A 20659-nucleotide genomic window follows, 5' to 3' on the forward strand; every position below is an offset into this window, starting at 1 on the left:
CTCAAAACCCACTGACATCTCATAACTCATTACTGGAAAATTCATTACACTCCAGAGAGAAGTCCAGCCTCACCCACCAGAACACAAGCTTTCCTAACCAGGACACCTTGATAAGCCACCCTTACAATCCCACCCACAACGAGGAAACTCCACAATGGAATTTAGAAAGATGGTAACGACAACCCTGTATGCGAGACAGCAAAAGAGACACAGATGTACAGAACAGTATTTTGGACTCTGGGAGAGGGAGTGGGGGGATGATTTGGGAGAATGGCATTAAAACATGTATAATATCATATAAGAAACGAATCGCCAGTCCAGGTTTGATGCAGGATACAGGAAGCTTGGGGCTGGTGCACTGGGATGACCCAGAGGGATGGTATGGGGAGGGAGGTGGGAGTGGGGTTCAGGATGGGGAACATGTGTACACCCGTGGCGGATGTATGTTGATGTATGGCAAAACCAATACAATATTGTAAAGTAAAAAAAAAAAAAAAAAAAGAAAACACATGTTGATAGTTCTCATAGAAATAAAGTGTGCAAAACCATTAAAAAAAAAAAAGAGAGAGAACTCCACAAACTGCCAGAATACAGAAAGGCTACCCCAAACACAGCAATATAAACGAGATGAAGAGACAGAGGAATACCCAGCAGGTAAAGGAACAAGATAAATGCCCACCAAACCAAACAAAAGAGGAAGAGATAGGGAATCTACCTGATAAAGAATTCTGAATAATGATAGAGAAAATGATCCAAAATCTTGAAAACAAAATGGAATCACAGATAAATAGCCTGGAGACAAGGATTGAGAAGATGCAAGAAAGGTTTAACAAGAACCTAGAAGAAATAAAAAAGAGTCAATATATAAGGAATAATGCAATAAATGAAATAAAAAAACACTCTGGAGGGAACCAACAGTAGAATAAGGGAGGCAGAAGATAGGATAAGGGAGGTAGAAGATAGAATGGTAGAAATAAATGAAACAGAGAGGAAAAAAGAAAAATGAATTAAAAGAAATGAGGATAATCTCAGAGACTTCTGGGACAATGTTAAATGCCCCAACATTCGAATCATAGGAGTCCCAGAAGAAGAAGACAAAAAGAAAGACCTTAAGAAAATACTTGAGGAGATAATAGTTGAAAACTTCCCTAAAATGGGGAAGGAAATAATCACCCAAGTCCAAGAACCCAGAGAGTCCCAAACAGGATAAACCCAAGGCGAAACACCCCAAGACACATATTAATCAAATTAACAAAGAACAAATATTAAAAGCAGCAAGGGAAAAAACAACAAATAACACACAAGGGGATTCCCATAAGGATAACAGCTGATCTTTCAATAGAAACTCTTCAGGCCAGGAGGGAATGCCAGGACATACTTAAAGTGATGAAACAAAATAACCTACAGCCCAGATTACTGTACCCAGCAAGCATCTCATTCAAATATGAAGGAGACATCAAAAGCTTTACAGACAAGCAAAAGCTGAGAGAATTCAGCACCACCAAACCAGCTCTCCAACAAATGTAAAGGATATTCTCTAGGCAGGAAACACAGAAAGGGTGTATAAACTCGAACCCAAAACAATAAAGTAAATGGCAATGGGGTCAAACTTATCGATAATTACCTTAAATGTAATGGGTTGAATGCCCCAACCAAAAGACAAAGACTGGCTGAATGGATACAAAAACAAGACCCCTATATATGTTGTCTACAAGAGACCCACCTCGAAACAGGGGATACATACAGACTGAAAGTGAAGGGCCAGAAAAAGATATTCCACGCAAATAGAGACCAAAAGAAAGCAGGAGTAGCAATACTCATATCAGATAAAATAGACTTTAAAACAAAGGCTGTGAAAAGAGACAAAGGACACTACATAATGATCAAAGGATCAATCCAAGAAGAAGATATAACAATTATAAATATATATGCACCCAACATAGGAGCACTGCATATGTAAGACAAATGCTAACAAGTATGAAAGGGGAAATTAACAATAACACAATAAGTGGGAGACTTTAATACCCCACTCATGCCTATGGATAGATCAACTAAACAGAAAATTAACAAGGAAACACAAACTTTAAATGATACAATAGACCAGTTAGACCTAATTGATATCTATAGGACATTTCACCCCAAAACAATGAATTTCACCTTTTTCTCAAGTGCACAGAACTTTCTCCATGATAGATCACATACTGGGCCATAAATCTAGCCTTGGTAAATTCAAAAAAATTGAAATCATTCCAAGCATCTTTTCTGACCACAATGCAGTAAGATTAGATCTCAGTTACAGGAGAAAAACTATTACAAATTACAACATATGGAGGCTGAACAACACGCTGCTGAATAACCAACAAATCACAGAAGAAATCAAAAAAGAAATCAAAATATGCATAGAAACGAATGAAAATGAAAACACAACAATCCAAAACCTGTGGGACACTGTAAAAGCAGTGCTAAGGGGAATGTTCATAGCAATACAGGCATACCTCAAGAAACAAGAAAAAAGTCAAATAAATAACCTAACTCTACACCTCTACAACTAGAAAAGGAAGAAATGAAGAACCCCAGGGTTAGTAGAAGGAAAGAAATCTTAAAAATTAGGGAAGAAATAAATGCAAAAGAAACAAAAGAGACCACAGCAAAAATCAACAAAGCCAAAAGCTGGTTCTTTAAGAAGATAAATAAAATTGACAAACCATTAGCCAGACTCATCAAGAAACAAAGGGAGAAAAATCAAATCAATAAAATTAGAAATGAAAATGGAGAGATCACAACAGACAACAGAGAAATACAAAGGATCATAAGAGACTACTATCAGCAACTATATGCCAATAAAATGGACAACGAGGAAGAAATGGACAAATTCTTAGAAAAGTACAACTTTTCAAAACTGAATCAGAAAGAAATAGAAAATCTTAACAGACCCATCACAAGCAGGGAAATTGAAACTAACCAGAAATCTTCCAGCAAACAAAAGCCCAGGACCAGATGGCTTCACAGCTGAATTCTACCAAAAATTTAGAGAAGAGCTAACACCTATCCTACTCAAACTCTTCCAGAAAATTGCAGAGGAAGGTAAACTTCCAAACTCATTCTATGAGGCCACCATCACCCTAATACCAAAACCAGACAAAGATGCCACAAAAAAAGAAAACTACAGGAAAATATCACTGATGAACATAGATCCAAAAATTCTTAACAAAATTCTAGCAAACACAATCCAACAACACATTAAAAAGATCATACATCATGACCAAGTGGGCTTTATCCCAGGGATGCAAGGATTCTTCAATATCTGCAAATCAATCAATGTAATACACCACATAAACAAATTGAAAAATAAAAGCCAAATGATTATCTCAATAGATGCAGAGAAAGCCTTTGACAAAATTCAACATCCATTTATAACAAAAACTCTCCAGAAAGCAGGGATAGAAGGAACATACCTCAACATAATAAAAGCTATATATGACAAACCCACAGCAAACATTATCCTCAATGGTGAAAAATTGAAAGCATTTCCTCTAAAGTCAGGAACAAGACAAGGGTGCCTACTTTCATCACTACTATTCAACATAGTTTTGGAAGTTTTGGCCACAGCAATCAGAGCAGAGAAAGAAATAAAAGGAATCCAAATTGGAAAAGAAGAAGTAAAACTCTCACTGTTTGCAGATGACATGATCCTCTACATAGAAAACCCTAAAGACTCCACCAGAAAATTACTAGAGCTAATCAATGAATATAGTAAAGTGGCAGGATATAAAATCAACACACAGTAATCCCTTGCATTCCTATACACAAATAATAAAATAGAAAGAGAAATTAAGGGAACAATTCCATTCACCATTGCAATGAAAAGAATAAAATACTCAGGAATATATCTACCTAAAGAAACTAAAGACCTATATATAGAAAACTATAAAACACTGGTGAAAGAAATCAAAGAGGACACTAATAGATGGAGAAATATACTGTGTTCATGGATCAGAAGAATCAATACAGTGAAAATGAGTATACTACCCAAAGCAATCTATAGATTCAATGCAATCCCTATCAAGCTACCAACAGTATTTTTCACAGAGCTACAATAAATAATTTCACAATTTGTATGGAAATACAAAAAACCTCAAATAGCCAAAGCAATCTTAAGAAAGAAGAATGGAACTGGAGGAATCAATCTGCCTGACTTCAGGCTCTACTACAAAGCCACAGTCATCAAGACAGTATGGTACTGGCACAAAGACAGAAATATAGATCAATGGAATAAGATAGAAAGCCCAGACATAAAGCCAGAGATAGGCTTCCCTGATGGCTCAGACGGTAAAGCATCTGCCTACAATGCAGGAGACCCGGGTTCGATCCCTGGGTCAGGAAGATCCTCTGGAGAAGGAAATGGCAAACCACTCCAGTACTTTTGCCTGGAAAATCCCATGGACGGAGGAGCCTGGTGGGCTACAGTCTATGGGGTTGCAAAGAGTTGGACACGACTGAGCAACTTCACTTTCTTTCTTTCATGGACACCTTATCTTTGACAAAGGAGGCAAGAATATACAATGGAGAAAAGACAATCTTTTTAACAAGTGGTGCTGGGTAAACTGGTCAACCACTTGTAAAAGAATGAAACTAGAACACTTTCTAACACCATACACAAAAATAAACTCAAAACAGATCAAAGATCTAAACGTAAGACCAGAAACATAAAACTCCTAGAGGAGAATGTAGGCAAAACACTCGCCGACATAAATCACAGCAGGATCCTCTATGACCCACCTCCCAGAATATTGGAAATAAAAGCAAAAATAAACAAATAGGACCTAATTAAAATTGAAGGCTTCTGCACAACAAAGGAAATTATAAGCAAGGTGAAAAGACAGCCTTCAGAATGGGAGAAAATAATAGCAAATGAAGCAACTGACAAAGAATTACTCTCAAAAATATACAAGCAACTCCTGCAGCTCAATTCCAGAAAAATAAACACCCCAATCAAAAAATGGGCCAAAGAACTAAATAGACATTTCTCCAAAGAAGACATACAGATGGCTAACAAACACATGAAAAGATGCTCAACATCACTCATTATCAGAGAAATGCAAATCAAAACCACTATGAGGTACCATTCCACGCCAGTCAGAATGGCTGCTATCCAAAGGTCTACAAGCAATAAATGCTGGAGAGGGTGTGGAGAAAAGGAAACCCTCTTACACTGTTGGTGGGAATGCAAACTAGTACAGCCACTATGGAGAACAGTGTGGAGATTCCTTAAAAAACTGGAAATAGAACTGCCATACGACCCAGCAATCCCACTGCTGGGCATACACCTGAGTAAACCAGAATTGAAAGAGACACGTGTACACCAATGTTCACCACAGCACTGTTTATAATAGCCAGGACATGGAAGCAACCTAGACGTCCATCAGCAGATGAATGGATAAGAAAGCTGTGGTACATATACACAATGGAGTATTACTCAGCCATTAAAAAGAATACATTTGAATCAGTTCTAATGAGGTGGATGAATCTGGAGCCTATTATACAGAGTGAAGTAAGCCAGAAAGAAAAACACTAATACAGTATACTAACACATATATATGGAATTTAGAAAGATGGTAACGATAACACTGTATGCGAGACAGCGAAAGAAACACAGAGGTATAGAACAGTCTTATCAACTCTGTGGGAGAGGGCAAGTGTGGGATGATTTGGGAGAATGGCATAGAAACATGTATAATATCATGCATGAAACGAATCACCAGTCCAGGTTCAATGCATGATACAGGATGCTTGGGACTGGTGCACTGGGATGACCCAGAGGGATGGTATGGGGAGGGTGGTGGGAGGGGGGTTCAGGATGGGAAACACGTGTACACACATGGCGGATTCATGTTGATGTATGGCAAAACCAATACAATACTGTACAGTAATTAGCCTCCAATTAAAATAAATAAATTTATATTAAAAAAAAAGAATAGCAGAGAAAATGTATGGGATAAATAATATACAGGCAGCTTTGTTAGAGATCTACTCAAAAATAAATAAAGGTAAGGCTGCCAAGAAACAGAAAAGATCTCTGGAGAAATTCAAATCAAAACAAGAGTGAGTTTAACCCCTACATCTTTCAGAATGGCTACCATCAAAAAGTTCACAAATAACCAATGTTGGGAGAGAATATGAAGAAAAGGGAACCTCTGTGCATTGTCAGTGGGAAATGTAAATTGGTGCAGTCACTACTGAAAACAGTATGGAGGTTCCTCAAAAAACTAAAAATAGAACTACCGTATGACCCAGCAATTTCACTTCTGGGCACATATCCTGAAAAAATAAAAACACTAATTTGAAAAGACAGATGCACCCAAATGTTCACAGCAGCACTATTTACAACAGCCAAGCTATTCCAGCTACCCAAATGCCCATCAAGAGAGGAACGGATTAAAATATGGTACGTATATACAATGGAATATTACTCAGCCATAAAAAAGAATGAAATACTGCTATATGTAGCAATATGGATGAACTCAGAGAATATTATGCTTAGTGAAATAATACAAAGACAAATATTACATGATATCATTTATATACAGAATCTAAAGAAAACACAAATGACTGAATATGCAAAACAGACACAGACTCACAGATGTAGAAAATAAACTTGTGGCTACCAAAGAGGAGAGGGAAGGAGAAGGGACAAATTAGGGTATGTGATTACCATGTACAACCTACAACACATAAAACAGATAAGCAATAAGGATTTACTGTATAGCACAGGGAATTGGACCCAATATCTTATAATAATCCATAATGAAGTATAATCTGTAAAAACACATTATCTGTACTTTGTATACCTGAAATTCACATAATACTATAAATCAACTATGTGCATGCATGCAACTCCTGCATCTCTTGCATTGGCAGGCAGATTTTTTACCACTGCGCCACCTGGGAGGCTATGCTATAATCATCTATACTTCTTTTTTTTTAAATCTCTGGAGTACTTTGTCTTAACACTACAATACTGACATGTTCAAAGTAACCTGAATATCAAGACCCCAGAGATTTCATTATTAAACAAAGAAAAAAAAAGAAAATCCAATTCTTAAAAGAAAGTAGACATTAACAAGATAGGGAAAAAACATGGAGGTCAAGGGGTTAGCTGTTGGGAGTGAACTATAGCCACAGAGCCCTTCTCTCTCACTCTCCAGTGGTGTAAGTGTTACAATCTATTTCTAAATACTAAAATATATACTGAATATGCTGTTATCATGACACTAACATATAAAATTAATACTTTCTCTTTGTCAAAATAACTTTATCAGAAAAAGTATATTAAAATACAGCATTTAATTCTACGCTTCCTATAACATAAAATAAACTTTTACCATTACTTACTGTATTGATGGTTTGGGGGTATATTGTTACTTGTAAGAATTTCACTTTTTAGCTGATCCTATAAAAAAATTTGAATGATATGAGAATGAAAAAGAAAATGCATATATTCTCAGCACCCCTGACACACACACAATGAAATTTGGTTCTAAATCAATATCTTTATTCCCCACTTTGTAATTATTAGTCCATAAGAAAAACACACTGAGCACTATTTACAGATATATTTCTTTAGAATATTACTTCAGTAGGTAATTTTTATAAATTCTAAATACCTAGAAACAACCTAAGACTGTTCCACTCTGACTTAAAAGGTATATAATGTGTACACACACACACATTCATAAATTAGGATCTCAATCACTTTCTAGACAAAGGCAAATTAATCATTACAGTATCTTTCTGAGAAATAAAAGACAGAATCTTGGAATTAATTCAGTTCAGAAAATTAAACTGTTCTTTTCTAGCTAAATATGACTAAGACTGCTTAGCTTTAAGACATGACTTAGCATGCATAGTTTTGAATCAATCATTCACTATGATGCATCACTGTAAATGCTTAAAACATATGCTATGGATACATTTTTTAAAAATCTGACAGGTATCATCTTTCTTTACAATCCTTTTCAAGTAATCATTCTCATATGAAACTCCACAATGCAACCAGAATGCCATCAAAATGAGAGTGTGAAAAACCATAAATCCAGTTTTAATTTGATAGTATAGGTTCTCATCTCACTGTCAAGTGAAAGATGTCACAAAGATCTTCAAAAACAAAAGTGCTATTTTTAACATAGAGTCAATTCCAAAAACTGTGTTGCATACTTCTGACTTAGTTACAACTTAAGCAAAAGACCAGTATCTTGTCCTCATTAGAGACTGCGTATGTAAAGTAAATCCCAGGAGTATAGTCAGCTATTCAGGGGACAAACTGAAATTACCAAGATCTGTTCCCTTGACCCCTGGTAAGACATGCTGCAGTTCACATTCCAGTAGGCACTGAGACTATCAAGTCGTATCAGCTATAAAAGAAAAATTGGAAAAGATCAGGCAACTAACAAATGGAAGTTATGTATCAATATTAAAAGAATATTCTCATGCTCACTATACCAAAATCATCAAATTGTCATTTTGAACTTTTAAAGGGAAGAAGATAATGCAAAAGTGGAGGAAAACGTATGTTATTCAGAGACTTTATTATTAATCTGGGCTTCCTTAGTGGCTCAGATGGTAAAAAAAACTAACTGCAACACAGGAGATCTGGGTTTGATCTGAGGGTCAGGAAGATCCTGTGGAGAAGGAAATGGCTATCCACTCCAGTATTCTTGCCTGGAGAATTCCATGGACAGAGGAGCCTGGCGGGCTACAATCCATAGCATCCCAGAGAGTTGGATATGACTGAGTAACTAACACTTATTAATCTAGCATTTGCTAAATTGTGCTTGCAGGAACACTGTTCCCCAGGGGATTACTCATTCACTAATCAAATATTTATTGAGAATTCAGTATCTAACAGACTCTGTATTTCAATGAATAAGAAAGACATGATTCCTCCAATGAATACAAATGGCTGTTTCAAAGGACGGGTGAAGAGAAGAGGATTCTATGATTAACAAAGGTGGAGAAAAGTACATACAAAATATCCCTTTGGAAGATTCAAAGTGTTTATTAGCATATTTAAAGCATTGTGAAATCCTGGAGTTTAAAACAAAACAAAATATACCTGTCTAACTATGAACACCTTTCTGTTTTAGTCAGTAATCTTATTTGACCAGAGAATATTTTTTCAACAAATCTAATATTATCTCAATTATCTAATGCCCCATCAAATACAATTTGGGAAATATTAATTTTATCCAGCTTCTTTATATTCTAGGTGAAGAATGGTAAGTGATTTTAGAAGGTAACATAGTAACTAGCTGAGCCAAAACTAAACCCTAAACTTTCAACTCCCATTCAATGGTATATTCTGTTCTATCAAGGTTTCTTGAAGAAAATACATTAAATGTTTGTACTTAGGAAAATAACTAGATTAAAAAGTCTAGTCTAATACCTTGTATATAATTTTTTCTGCTTCATTTAATATGCACGGTGTCCAGTGTTTGTTTGCAGTCTAAAACAGAAAAAAAGAGTAACTGTGAAATGAAGTATATGTATCACAAAACAGTGCTCTAATAACAGTAACAAAATAACTTAGAAATAACAAGACATCCAGTTAACACTGGCTAATGTGAGTTACCTGTTTTTCATATACGTATATTACAAAATCAAAGGAACAGTGAAAAAGAGAATTGAGGAGGTTCTAATTTAATTGAGTTCATTCATCCAGAAAATAATTACTGAGCTATTGTGTGTCTGAGAGTGGGTATGAATAAAAAAAACAAAGAGCTAGCTAGGCAGTAGTTAGATGTGGCTGAGTGGAGTCAGAGGAGGTTAAGGAGAGGCTTTTTAATTTTAATATAAAGGAGAGACTTAAATGCGCTTAACTGGTTAGAAGACAGAGATGGGCAGGGAAGAAGAGTTGAAGATTTAGGAAAGAAAAGGAAATTGACAGAAATAAGGAAGAAAGGACAAAAGGTAGAAGAGAATGAGAGAAAGTCGGGGAAAGGCTCCTAAGGACATGGGCGAGGATGGGATCCAGTCAGAGGTGGGGAGATTATCTAAGATTTAAGAGTTAGTCTGCATTTGAAAAGATGGAAAAAGGAATGGTACAGATACAGAAAGAGGTGAGTCTGCTATTATTGTTGTTATAATAGTCAGTGTAGTAGTTGAAGCAGAAATTGAGCCAATGTGGCAAATACTTTATTCAAACTATTTAATAAATCATCACAAAAACACTAAACTACAGGTAATACTGTAGTAATGAATGGAGGTTAGATAGAAGGAAACCAACATGGTAACCATACAGTAAGGTGTCACAGGTGCTTTGATAAAATGTAAAGGGGAGTATTTTTAAAAAAGGAATAGTAAATTCTAAGAGTGAAGTAAAAAAAAAAAAATGAGAAACAGTAATATCTCAAGGAAATATTAAAACCTGAATAGAATCACCAGAAAGTTTAAGGGAAAAGAGTAACACAGGCAAAGAAAACCATATGAAAAATCTGAGGAAAGATACAGAGGATCAAACAAGAAACTACGTCATCCTTACGCCCTAGTACTCCTGCCATCAGTCAATGCAAACTAAGTCACATGACTATGTTGTGTTTTTCATTTGGTCTGCTAGAAGCTCAATATTAAATACTGACCTTTCTTATGACTAATATTGTTAGTCTCATTTTTCTGAAATGATTATGCCTCTACCTTTCAGAACACAGATTCTGGTTCTTCGAAAGTATTATAGGATTATTTCTTTTTTATTGAAAGCTATTTCAAATTTATTTTGGAGACAAGCAAAGGATAAACAGTGTATTAAACACTAGCTTCCTTGACTCCCTTTCCTTTATTTCTCCAATACCTGTTAATTTTTTTTTGCTTTGATCTTCAACTGATGTATATCTCTACTTCTCTGTATGCATGTATCATTCTTAAGGAATCAATGGAACAAAGACCTTTTTCTGTTTAATAGACTACTTCTCTTTCCTTTTTCCTTCGTCTTCTTTCCTTCCTAAGGCCCTCTTCACATAACTAATCAAAAGGCAAAAATATACCCAATGTGATTTACTGCTCACTGTCCTTAACTTTAAAACACGTTCCTACCACTTAGTTGTCCATAATAGAAAAAAAAAAAAAAATGTCCAATCAGGATATACCCACTCTATATACTAAGGATCTTAAAAGAAAAAACAAACTGCATTGCAAAATACTTAATAAAAATAAATTATCTTATGTATATTTCAATATAATAAACACACATATACATACATATAAACAGATACACATGTACAAGCTATTTGGAAATTATACCGTGGATAAGAACTTGACTCTGCAAATCTATCTTCCCCTAATTAACTACACATTTAAGATACAGCTTTTAAGACTTTCAAAACACTTGTTCTTAATATTTTTATATTTGTTAAATTAAAAGATAAAATAATTACAGAATATAATAAAAGTATCACTAAAAACATAAATTTCTAGAAAAGCTGTAGAAAGGTTACACATAAAAATAAAATAGCTATTTGCAGCAATAGCTGATTTTAGGAAATTCACCCTGAGAATAATATTTTACAGAGTCCACAGAAATTTTAAATAAGGTCAACTTTACCAATAGACTAAGTTCTCCCAGTGTGACACCAAATGAAAGAGGCCGCGTTGGATCTGATACCTGTCAAAGAAAAAAAGTGACATTAAAATACACTCATAGCGAGGGTAAATCCACTTTACACTCTACAACAGGCAACACAGGACAATGAATTTACAAGGAAGTTACACAACACAAATGGACTTGTGGAGAAGAAAGGGAAGGAAGACACTAACATGGCTGAGATTTTCCATATTTTGTAGGCATGACACTAACATGATACTTTCCCAGTGGAACTATTTTTTTACTAGAAGTGAGAACACTCACTAAACAGATTCTTGCCCAGATAGTTTAAAAGAGATAGTCTCTTTATGTATACCACTGAAGATGTTTTCCATAGATAAATAAAACAAGGAGTTGCAGATAAAACAGTGCCACTAAATTATTTAAAAAGATTTTCACATTTATTCACATTTAGAAATGTGAACTGTCTCTCTACACCTTTAATTTCCAATGACACTTTTAGAAAATGTTTGTTAGAAGATGCTCCAGATCCTTAATATTTAATTTCCTCAATCCCTTAACCCAAAATCTGCCATTATTAAACTGATCTAGTTCTCATCTTCAATATCTAAGTAATATTTATACACAGTGCTTAAACTGTGCTATTGTGTGTATGATGACTTTGTTTTTGACATCTCAGAGATGTACAAAAATTAGTGTTTTTTGGTCACAAAAGAAAATAGGGAAACTAGAGACAAGAGAAAAATTATATAATGTTCTAAATCATCCATCAGGGACTTGAGTCACATACACCCTTCTCAAACAGGAAAACCATGATCTGGTATAGCTGTAAAGAATGAGCTTTGTGAGCTTTGTTTTTAATATCAGATATATTATGGTTTGTGGCAAAATATATTTGCTTCATTCTCATATTCATCTTTTTAGGCCTATGGATATCGAGCTCAAAATAGCTTGCAGCTATTTCAGAAGGAACTTTAATAAAACACAAGTCCTCAGCTGCTAATGCACTACCCATAAATTACTGCTGTCATACAAAGAGCATCTTTATGATAAATTATACTCTCCCTACCCTCATTTCTATATTTTTAACTATCCTTCCACACACAATAATTAAGGTAATCACACTGAAAGAGGCAAGATACAAGGAAGATCCCTTTGCGCTTTTAATTTTTTCTGTAGATTATTTTAATATATTTTGTCACTGACACCAACTTAACTGTAATTGATGTTATTTGTCCCACTCCTGGGCATCTCTGTATTTTTTCATTAAAGAGAAAGAAATAATGTACCTTTCAAATTGTACTTGCTCAGTAGAAAAGCTTAGTTCAAGTTTAAACTGAAAGTGGGAGGGACAGTCAAGAGAGAGGGGACTTAGGTATACCTATGGCTGATTCAAGTTTATGTTTGGCAGAAGCCAACACAATACTGTAAAGCAATTATCCTTCAATTAAAAATAAAAAAGTTTTAAAAGCTGAGATTATTATTCATCAACATACCACACTGGCTTTAAGAATAATTCTTTTACTTCCATGACAAGTTGAATTCTAAGTTTGTTTTAAACAAGGCCATTTATGAATTAGGCTTTTTAGACATTTGTTTGTAAAATTCTGTCTACTGGACTTTCCAGGTGCCTCAGCAGTAAAGAATCCACCTGCCAATGCAGGAGACGAGAGTTTGATCCCTGATCCAGGAAGATCCCACATGCTACGGAGCAACTAAGCCACAACTACTCAGCCTGTGCTCTAGAGCCAGGAGCCACAACTACTGAGCCCATGTGCTGCAACTACTGAAGCCTGCACACCCAGAGCCCATGCTCCACAACGAGAGATGGCACTGCAATGAGAAGCCCAAGCACACAAGTAGAGCACAGTCTCTGCTCACCACAACTAGAGAAAGGCCCACACAGCAATGAAGACTCAACACAGCCAAAAAAAAAAATTTCAGTCTAATGATGAGCTAGGTTTTTCAGACATTTGTTTGTTAGCAAAATTCAGTCTAATGACTATAGAAAACCAAAACATAAAGTTGGTATAAGACGGAGATGGTATATCTTGAAAAACTACAAGTGTAACTTACTGAATATGAACTGAAAAAAGGGACTTATCAGGAAAGTAAAATAAATTCTCTATATGGCAGTATGACTTTAAATGTGATCTAAACTTAAAGCAAACTAAACACAAAAAAGAAAGCAAACTCATTTTTGGAAAAGATGAAAAAGCATTTCCAATTCATTATGTAAGTGAAAAAATTCAAGGCTTTTCATTTACGCTTCAAACTTTAAGACAAAGCAATGCACATTAAGTTCAAAATATTGATTATGTTTTAATTAAAATTAATCAAATAGTTCTTAATCAACTAACGTTAAGCTTTTAGTTATCAGTAAAGTGGTTTCTAAACATTGCTCCACATGTATGTGAGTAGCTGTGTGTGCTAAAATCCTGTGTGGTAGAATGTAAAGTACATGAGACTACCAGCCAAGTGACTGGGTTTTAGTCCCCTTTCTACCAACCACCATTGTAACCAATTACTTCATTACCTCTGGGAACCAATTTTTTTGTCTTTGTGAAAAATAAAAAAATTAGTTCCTTAAAGCTTTATTAGTCTAAGTCTTTAAACAAAATTCAAAATAATAAAGGAAAATCCAAAAATTGCTTAAATTAGCTTTAGAAAGAAACATATGGTGGTTTATTATATATTTACACATTTAATGTAAAAAGCTTAATGCTAGTAAGGAGATATGGTAGTGTACTAATCAGGAAAAACTTAATCTTGGATTTAAAACTGCCATGTATTGGCAAATCAATAATTAATAATAATCAATAATTAATGTCATAAAACACACAATTACTTACACCAAGTAAACTACTTACATCATCTTCATATTTAATGTGAATGTCTGTGATTTTTACTTGTACATTTTTAATTACTTGAGTTGCCAATTTTTCCAAAAATGTATCCTTTTTGGCTTCTTTTGGTTTATCTATAAAAAATAGAAAAATACAAGTTCAAGAGTTGAAATTATCACATAATTCATAATCAATGATCAAGGATAGCTAAAGTACTACTCAACGGGAATTACAACCTATTCCTTGCTTTATTTTAGATTTTAATATGCATTTCAAACTTAAAACTTATTTTTCAGCCACTATATCAACATGGAAATCCCTAAAACTTATTTTGAAGTTACATCATAATCTAACATTTATTTTACCTTTGAAGACAGAAATCAAGTGGCAATGTGTATAAATAACACATGGCATAAAAACCACTTTTACCTACCTTTTGAGCGATCAAGACCTTTAAAAGGTTTCTTAAAATGTTTTTTGTGCTTTTTACGTTTACGTCCTTCTCAGTGGAAGCATTTTAGTGAGAAAAGGATAAAATTCAAGTTAGCAGACTAGAGGACAGAAAAGAACAACAAGAGACTTCTTCCTGACGGCAAATTTGGTACAATTCACCTTATTTTATTCTAAACTGACCTGTTACTTCAATACAGGCAGAAATTCACAAACCTTTTTTAGTCTAGAATAACCTTCTGTAATAAAGAAAGTAACTTGGCAGATGCAATTACACAAAAATTGAGTAAAATATCTGTACATAGTGCCCATTAGAATATTTATGACTGCTTATAATATAAACTTTAATTTTTAATTTCAACATTGCCAAAATATTGGAAATGTAATAATGACAGAATATGTATGGTAGGAGCACAAACGAAATGAATGGGTAGGTTGCTGACAGATGACTTCCTCTGAATGATACACCTCACAAAAACAGGATCCTTTACAGTCTCGAGGATATAAAGAATACAAAAAGGGAAAAAAACTGTACACAGAATTTTACATTTAGCTTAATAATTCCTTTAGTATCTCTTTTATTTGGCACTGCCTTGTTTCATGGCATTAACCCAAACCTATCTTACCCACTTATAAATCTTTACATTCAACTGCCTGCTACACATAAATCCAGTCCTCACTCTTGGGGCAGCCTCTGTATGGTCTCCCCTGTCTCCAATCTCCACTCTTTTCTCTGATCTAACCTCCTCTGACCCAATACGACCAGATTCACATCTTCCAAAATACTATTCACAGCCTGTTAATCCCTGCTCAAAATTATTTTAAAGGCTCTTTGTAGCCTGCCAAATAAAATGAGAAAGTGTTTGCATGACACAGAGGTCCTTTTATGATCCAGTCCCTATCTCCCTGTCCTGTTCTATCTTCTGCCACTCATCCTTGCACTGGACACTTCAAGAAGACTACTGCTATTTTCCAAAACAAGCTATAACTTAAAAAAAAAAACACTTTTTATTTTGTCCTGGTGTATAGCTGATTAAGTTGTGACTGTTTCAGGTGATCAGAGAAGGGACTCAGCCATATATACACGTGTCCATTCGCCCCTAAATTCCCCTCCCATCCTAGATGCCACATAATACTGAGCAGAGTTCCATGAGTACAAGCTATAACTTTCTAATGCCTTACTGCCTCTACACATAGTAGATTCCCTGAACTTAGTTTGCTCTCCCTCGAGTTCTTCAGGCAAATTCCTAGGAGGCTTTCAAATCTCAGGTCCAGCACTACTGCATGTGTAATGCCTTCTTCAACTCTTCCAAGAATCTCCAAGGCCATCCACTCTGGTACCTTATGCAGACTTCCACTAAGCAATGAATACACTGTATTTGAAGTATCTGCACAACTGGTTTGTTTCTAGTCAGGAGGAGTCCTTCATTAGGACAAGAATTATCATAATATCTAGGCACAAAGCACATGATATGTATCTATTCAACTGAATCAAAATTATCTACATTTGGACATTAAAATAAAATATACAAGCTCAATTAATGTTATAGAGAATACACTGATATTTAGCTTGAAATTTTAAATTTATTCTTCCTTGATATTTTAAAGCAAATTATCCTGCCACTACAAGAACTAAGAATCATTTTATCAAGTCCTGGATTTTAAGCATAAGACCCTAAGTTTCAAGAAGGAAATATTTGCTAAACCTGTAACAAAATCAGGACTTTGCTATTACCAGGAGTTCTTGTCACAGTGATGGTCCCCTAAATCTTTTTCATTTACAAATTAAACATTCAGCAAAGTTCTCAGAGAAATACTATTTGAAAAGAAATGGCTAAGAAAGCCAGAGAAGCCCTGAAAACCATCCCACTTAGGGAGAAAGTTTTCGGAGACAGGATTCAGCTGCCTGGGTGTAGAGTCTGGAATAACTCACCCTTTTCATCTGACCTCCTACTATCCTTCTGGGTTCACATTTGTCCTAGAACCTTGTTCTGTCTTTGATCTCAATGTTAGACGCACCATGTTCCAAATAGTTTCAAACTCTAATCTGAGTACTACAGAGTCTTCATTTAATCTGATGGATAGTCACTTTCTAAAGCAGTTCTCAAATGTTTTGGTCTTAGGGTCCCTTTAATACACTTAAAATTTAAGAACCTTAACCAGCTTTTCATTAGGGTGGGTTACAGATACTGATATTTACCACCTTGGAAATCAACACTGAAAAGCTTTTTAATAGTTATTAACTTATTAAATAACCCATTATGCAATAGCACAGGTAACGTGTATTTATGAAAAATAACTATGTTTTCTGAACAAAAACTTGTAATGAGAAGACCGATATGGTTTTACAGTCACAAATCTCCTTAATGTCTGGTTTAGTAGGCGACTGCTGGATACAAATACCTGCTTTTGCCTTTGCTCTTTTAGGACCTATTGTTTAGATTGGAGTATGTGAGGACAATCTGACCTAATTACAGAAATGTAATAGAAAACAGGAGGAACATCTTCATCTTTTGCATATGAACATCTTTTCATGTAATTATGGATACTACATCAAACTCAACCAGTGATAGCTTCTTAAAGCTGAGCCTTGGAATCTGAAACTATCAGTCAATTTTTCGTCTAAATTAAAGCCGGTCTACTGTGCACTTTAATACATTCATAATATTTTACCACACTTTTATAATACAGAACTACTGCTTCATTGAATTATACAGATCTTACAAATGTGGAGTCATTTTATTTTTTAATATGAAAAATCACATTGTTAATATCACCAAAAATCTCATCAGAAAAGTCTCTGAGTATGGGAAACTGTGAAGCTCAAAGTGGCAAATACAAATTCCCCAAAATTCTAATTTTTGTTCAAAAGCTCAAATCTTATTGCTGGTAACAAACACTGTCAGTTCTTTTTTCTTAAAGCTGTGTTGTTGAAATGTCTACCAAACACCCAAATTTGAGTAATAATCGCCTGTCAGCCATTCTTTGAAGTAAAATGGCTTTCCATGAAAAAAGCAACTAGTTCCACTGAAAACCCAAACAACTGCACAAACATTTTCCCTTGAGACAATTATCCTGCTTCAGTCTACAAAAGTGCAATATGTATGTTTCCTCTTTTGTCACAAAAATACAAAAACACATATACTCAAGAGCTGTAATCTATTAAAATTAAATAGTTTCTATTTCAATGGTTTTCTTAAGCAAAATTGCTGCTTCTTCCATTCTATTTTGGTTTTTACTGTGCGTGACTGGCAGGGAACAATACAATAGGTCCTGGCAGCAGAGCTTGGTGCCACTGCCTTAAATCATGCGAAGGCAGCCAGCAATCTTACACAACATTGCTTTTGCACCATCAGTACCAATGTCAATACAGTGGGGAAAATATATACATAGAATGTCTTAGAATTATTATGAAAATAGTTTTGACTTTTTGAAAATCATTGCTCCAGAAAAAAAAATTTTAATGAGTAAATATACACTCTCAAAGAATCAGACACAACTGAGCAACTGCACAACAACAACAAATACACTCAGAAACTGAAAAAATGAAAGCATTATAAAGAACACATTAAGTCCTGGGCAACTAAACAAAAGACATCTTCAACAAAATTAACTGTTCTCATTTCAGAATCATCAAATTCTAGGCCAAGTTTAGTTTTCTGGGGTTTTTCTTGTTGTTTTAATCCAGGCTAATACACATTTTTGGAATAAAAAGAAACTCTGAATCATGAAGTTTTACTTTAGAGTGACCTCTGTCTGTTTTGTTTTGTTTTGTTTTTTAAGCACTGCTTGCTGCCCAGTGATTTTTTTACATATTTAAATAGGCCACTAGAACTCATTTGTATCCTGGAGGCAGGTTGCACTTAGTAAGATCAGAAAACACTGCCCCTGGCAGACTACAGAAAGTTGGTTCGAATACAACCCACAAAATTGGACAGTGAACCATGAGTTATCTTTTATGTTAAACAAAGTGACCCTAAGACAAAGAGTCAGTCACTCTTACTCAAGTGGCAGATTTATTCAAAGAGAAACTCCTTTCAGGGTAATTTCATTCATGCTATGAAATTTGCCATGCAACTCATCCTTCCATTTGTCATAATGAACCTAAAAATTAAAGAAGTTTCTAGCAACAAAAGTAATTCTATCATAACGCTTATTGCTGTTTGTATCTTGAGATAGAGATGCCACTTGCTTGCCACTTAATCAAAACAAATTTTAAGTGTGACTAAGTTAATATAACAAGTTCCTGAAAAGTTATAAATATATTTAAAATATTTAAATACATTTAAAATATTTAAATATTAAATATTAGAAAATATTTAAATATTGTTTAAAACATTAGAAATTATTATTATTTTAATGTGCTTGGTAAACTTCCTAAGACACAAAAAAATCCTACTGTAAATCCTAAAACAGTCAGCCTTCAAATCTGCCTTTTTTGTGAGGCTGTCCAGGACAGCAGTCTACATGTGCTGCAAAGCTACTACACAGATGAAGCAAATCAGGGAGGATAGGAGAAGAAAGTCAGGGAAACATCTTTTATCAAGGTCCTAAATAAAGTCTCACTCAAAGAAAAAAAAGGTTCGATTTTATTGCTTTTTACAAGTTTGAAAACCACTGCTACAGAAGAGAAATCATTTAATTGAAAAACTACTATACTATAGAATGAAGTCAAAAAGGCAGTCCAGATTTGGAAGTTATCCACAGATCAAACTGTAAACTGCATAAGGCAGTGGACTGGGTCTGTTTCACCCCATGAACACTGAGCATCCAGCATAGTCTTCCTACTAGAAGACATTAAGCATTTGGTGAGTGAATAAATGGCTGCAGAAGATGGAAGAAAGGAAATGACAGTGAAGGGGAAAAACATGAATTACATTTCCATATTTTCTAAAAGGATGACATGCCATATAAACTCCATTAAAAGCACAAGCATGGATAAGAATATAATTTTGTATGTAGCTCAGTATAATTAACCATGCATACCCACCAGGCTTTATGTCCTTGTAAACAAAGTTTTCCAAGCCATATATGAACTCCCCTGAATGTGCGCCTGCATCCGCACGGCAGCAATAACCAAAATGCAAAGCATTTTAAGACATCTTTAATTTCACATGTAAAATACATCTGAACTTAGTTCAAAGAATTAGACATCATATAACAGAACAAGTAAAATCCAGTGACACTAAAACAACTTACTTCCACAGAAATATTCTCAAGTGACACCATTTCCATTCTTTCAACAGATAGGCTCTGTTTTCATACATTAAAACAAAAACTCTTAATAATTAAAATTAGAACAATTAATAATTTCAAGTTAACCAAAACAGACAAATATGAATTATGGCTAATGTCTCATTGATTTATCCAATTTTCAAAGAGAGTAAAAATCTGCTATTTTGGTTCCCTTTCTGCCCACCATTTGTTCATTTTCAGAAGGAAACACTGCTGCAATATTTATGCTAATTTTAGGGTTAACTGAAATGAATTCATCTTACTTTAGTATCACGTTCCCTTCAAGACACACTGTCTGAATCCTTTCTATTCATTCTTGTTAGTGATGGTTAGGTAACACCATCTTCCATTTTGCTCCCCAAATCCAGCTTATATACCACTACCCAAAACACAGCCATGATCAAATCACTCTCCAGATTTTTAAAGAAAAAGTAACTTCCTGACTGTCTCACTGACTATCGATCAAAGTCCATTATAACGCAGTCAAGAGCCAGATTGAGTTCAAATTCTAGCTCTATCATTTTCCAACAGCATA

General features: G+C 34.7%; 1 protein-coding gene and 1 non-coding gene across 3 annotated transcripts in view; one reads left to right on the plus strand and one right to left on the minus strand.

The window, feature by feature from the left end:
* The window catches only part of VPS13C (vacuolar protein sorting 13 homolog C), a 190056-nt gene that overhangs the window by 145697 nt on the left and 23700 nt on the right, over positions 1-20659 (minus strand). For both annotated transcript variants that reach the window (XM_025295705.2, XM_025295707.2), the window contains exons 6-10: positions 14464-14573; positions 11594-11653; positions 9443-9502; positions 8331-8411; positions 7393-7450 (exon numbers count right to left, since the gene is read on the minus strand). In XM_025295705.2, coding sequence (XP_025151490.2) covers positions 7393-7450; positions 8331-8411; positions 9443-9502; positions 11594-11653; positions 14464-14573 — 369 coding nt within the window. The remainder of the gene's footprint in view (positions 1-7392; positions 7451-8330; positions 8412-9442; positions 9503-11593; positions 11654-14463; positions 14574-20659) is intronic.
* Positions 4312-4384, plus strand: TRNAC-ACA. The gene has a single exon. It is a non-coding gene; the product is annotated as a tRNA-Cys (tRNA).

Source organism: Bubalus bubalis, chromosome 11 (assembly GCF_019923935.1).
Source record: "Bubalus bubalis isolate 160015118507 breed Murrah chromosome 11, NDDB_SH_1, whole genome shotgun sequence".
NCBI lineage: Eukaryota > Metazoa > Chordata > Mammalia > Artiodactyla > Bovidae > Bubalus > Bubalus bubalis.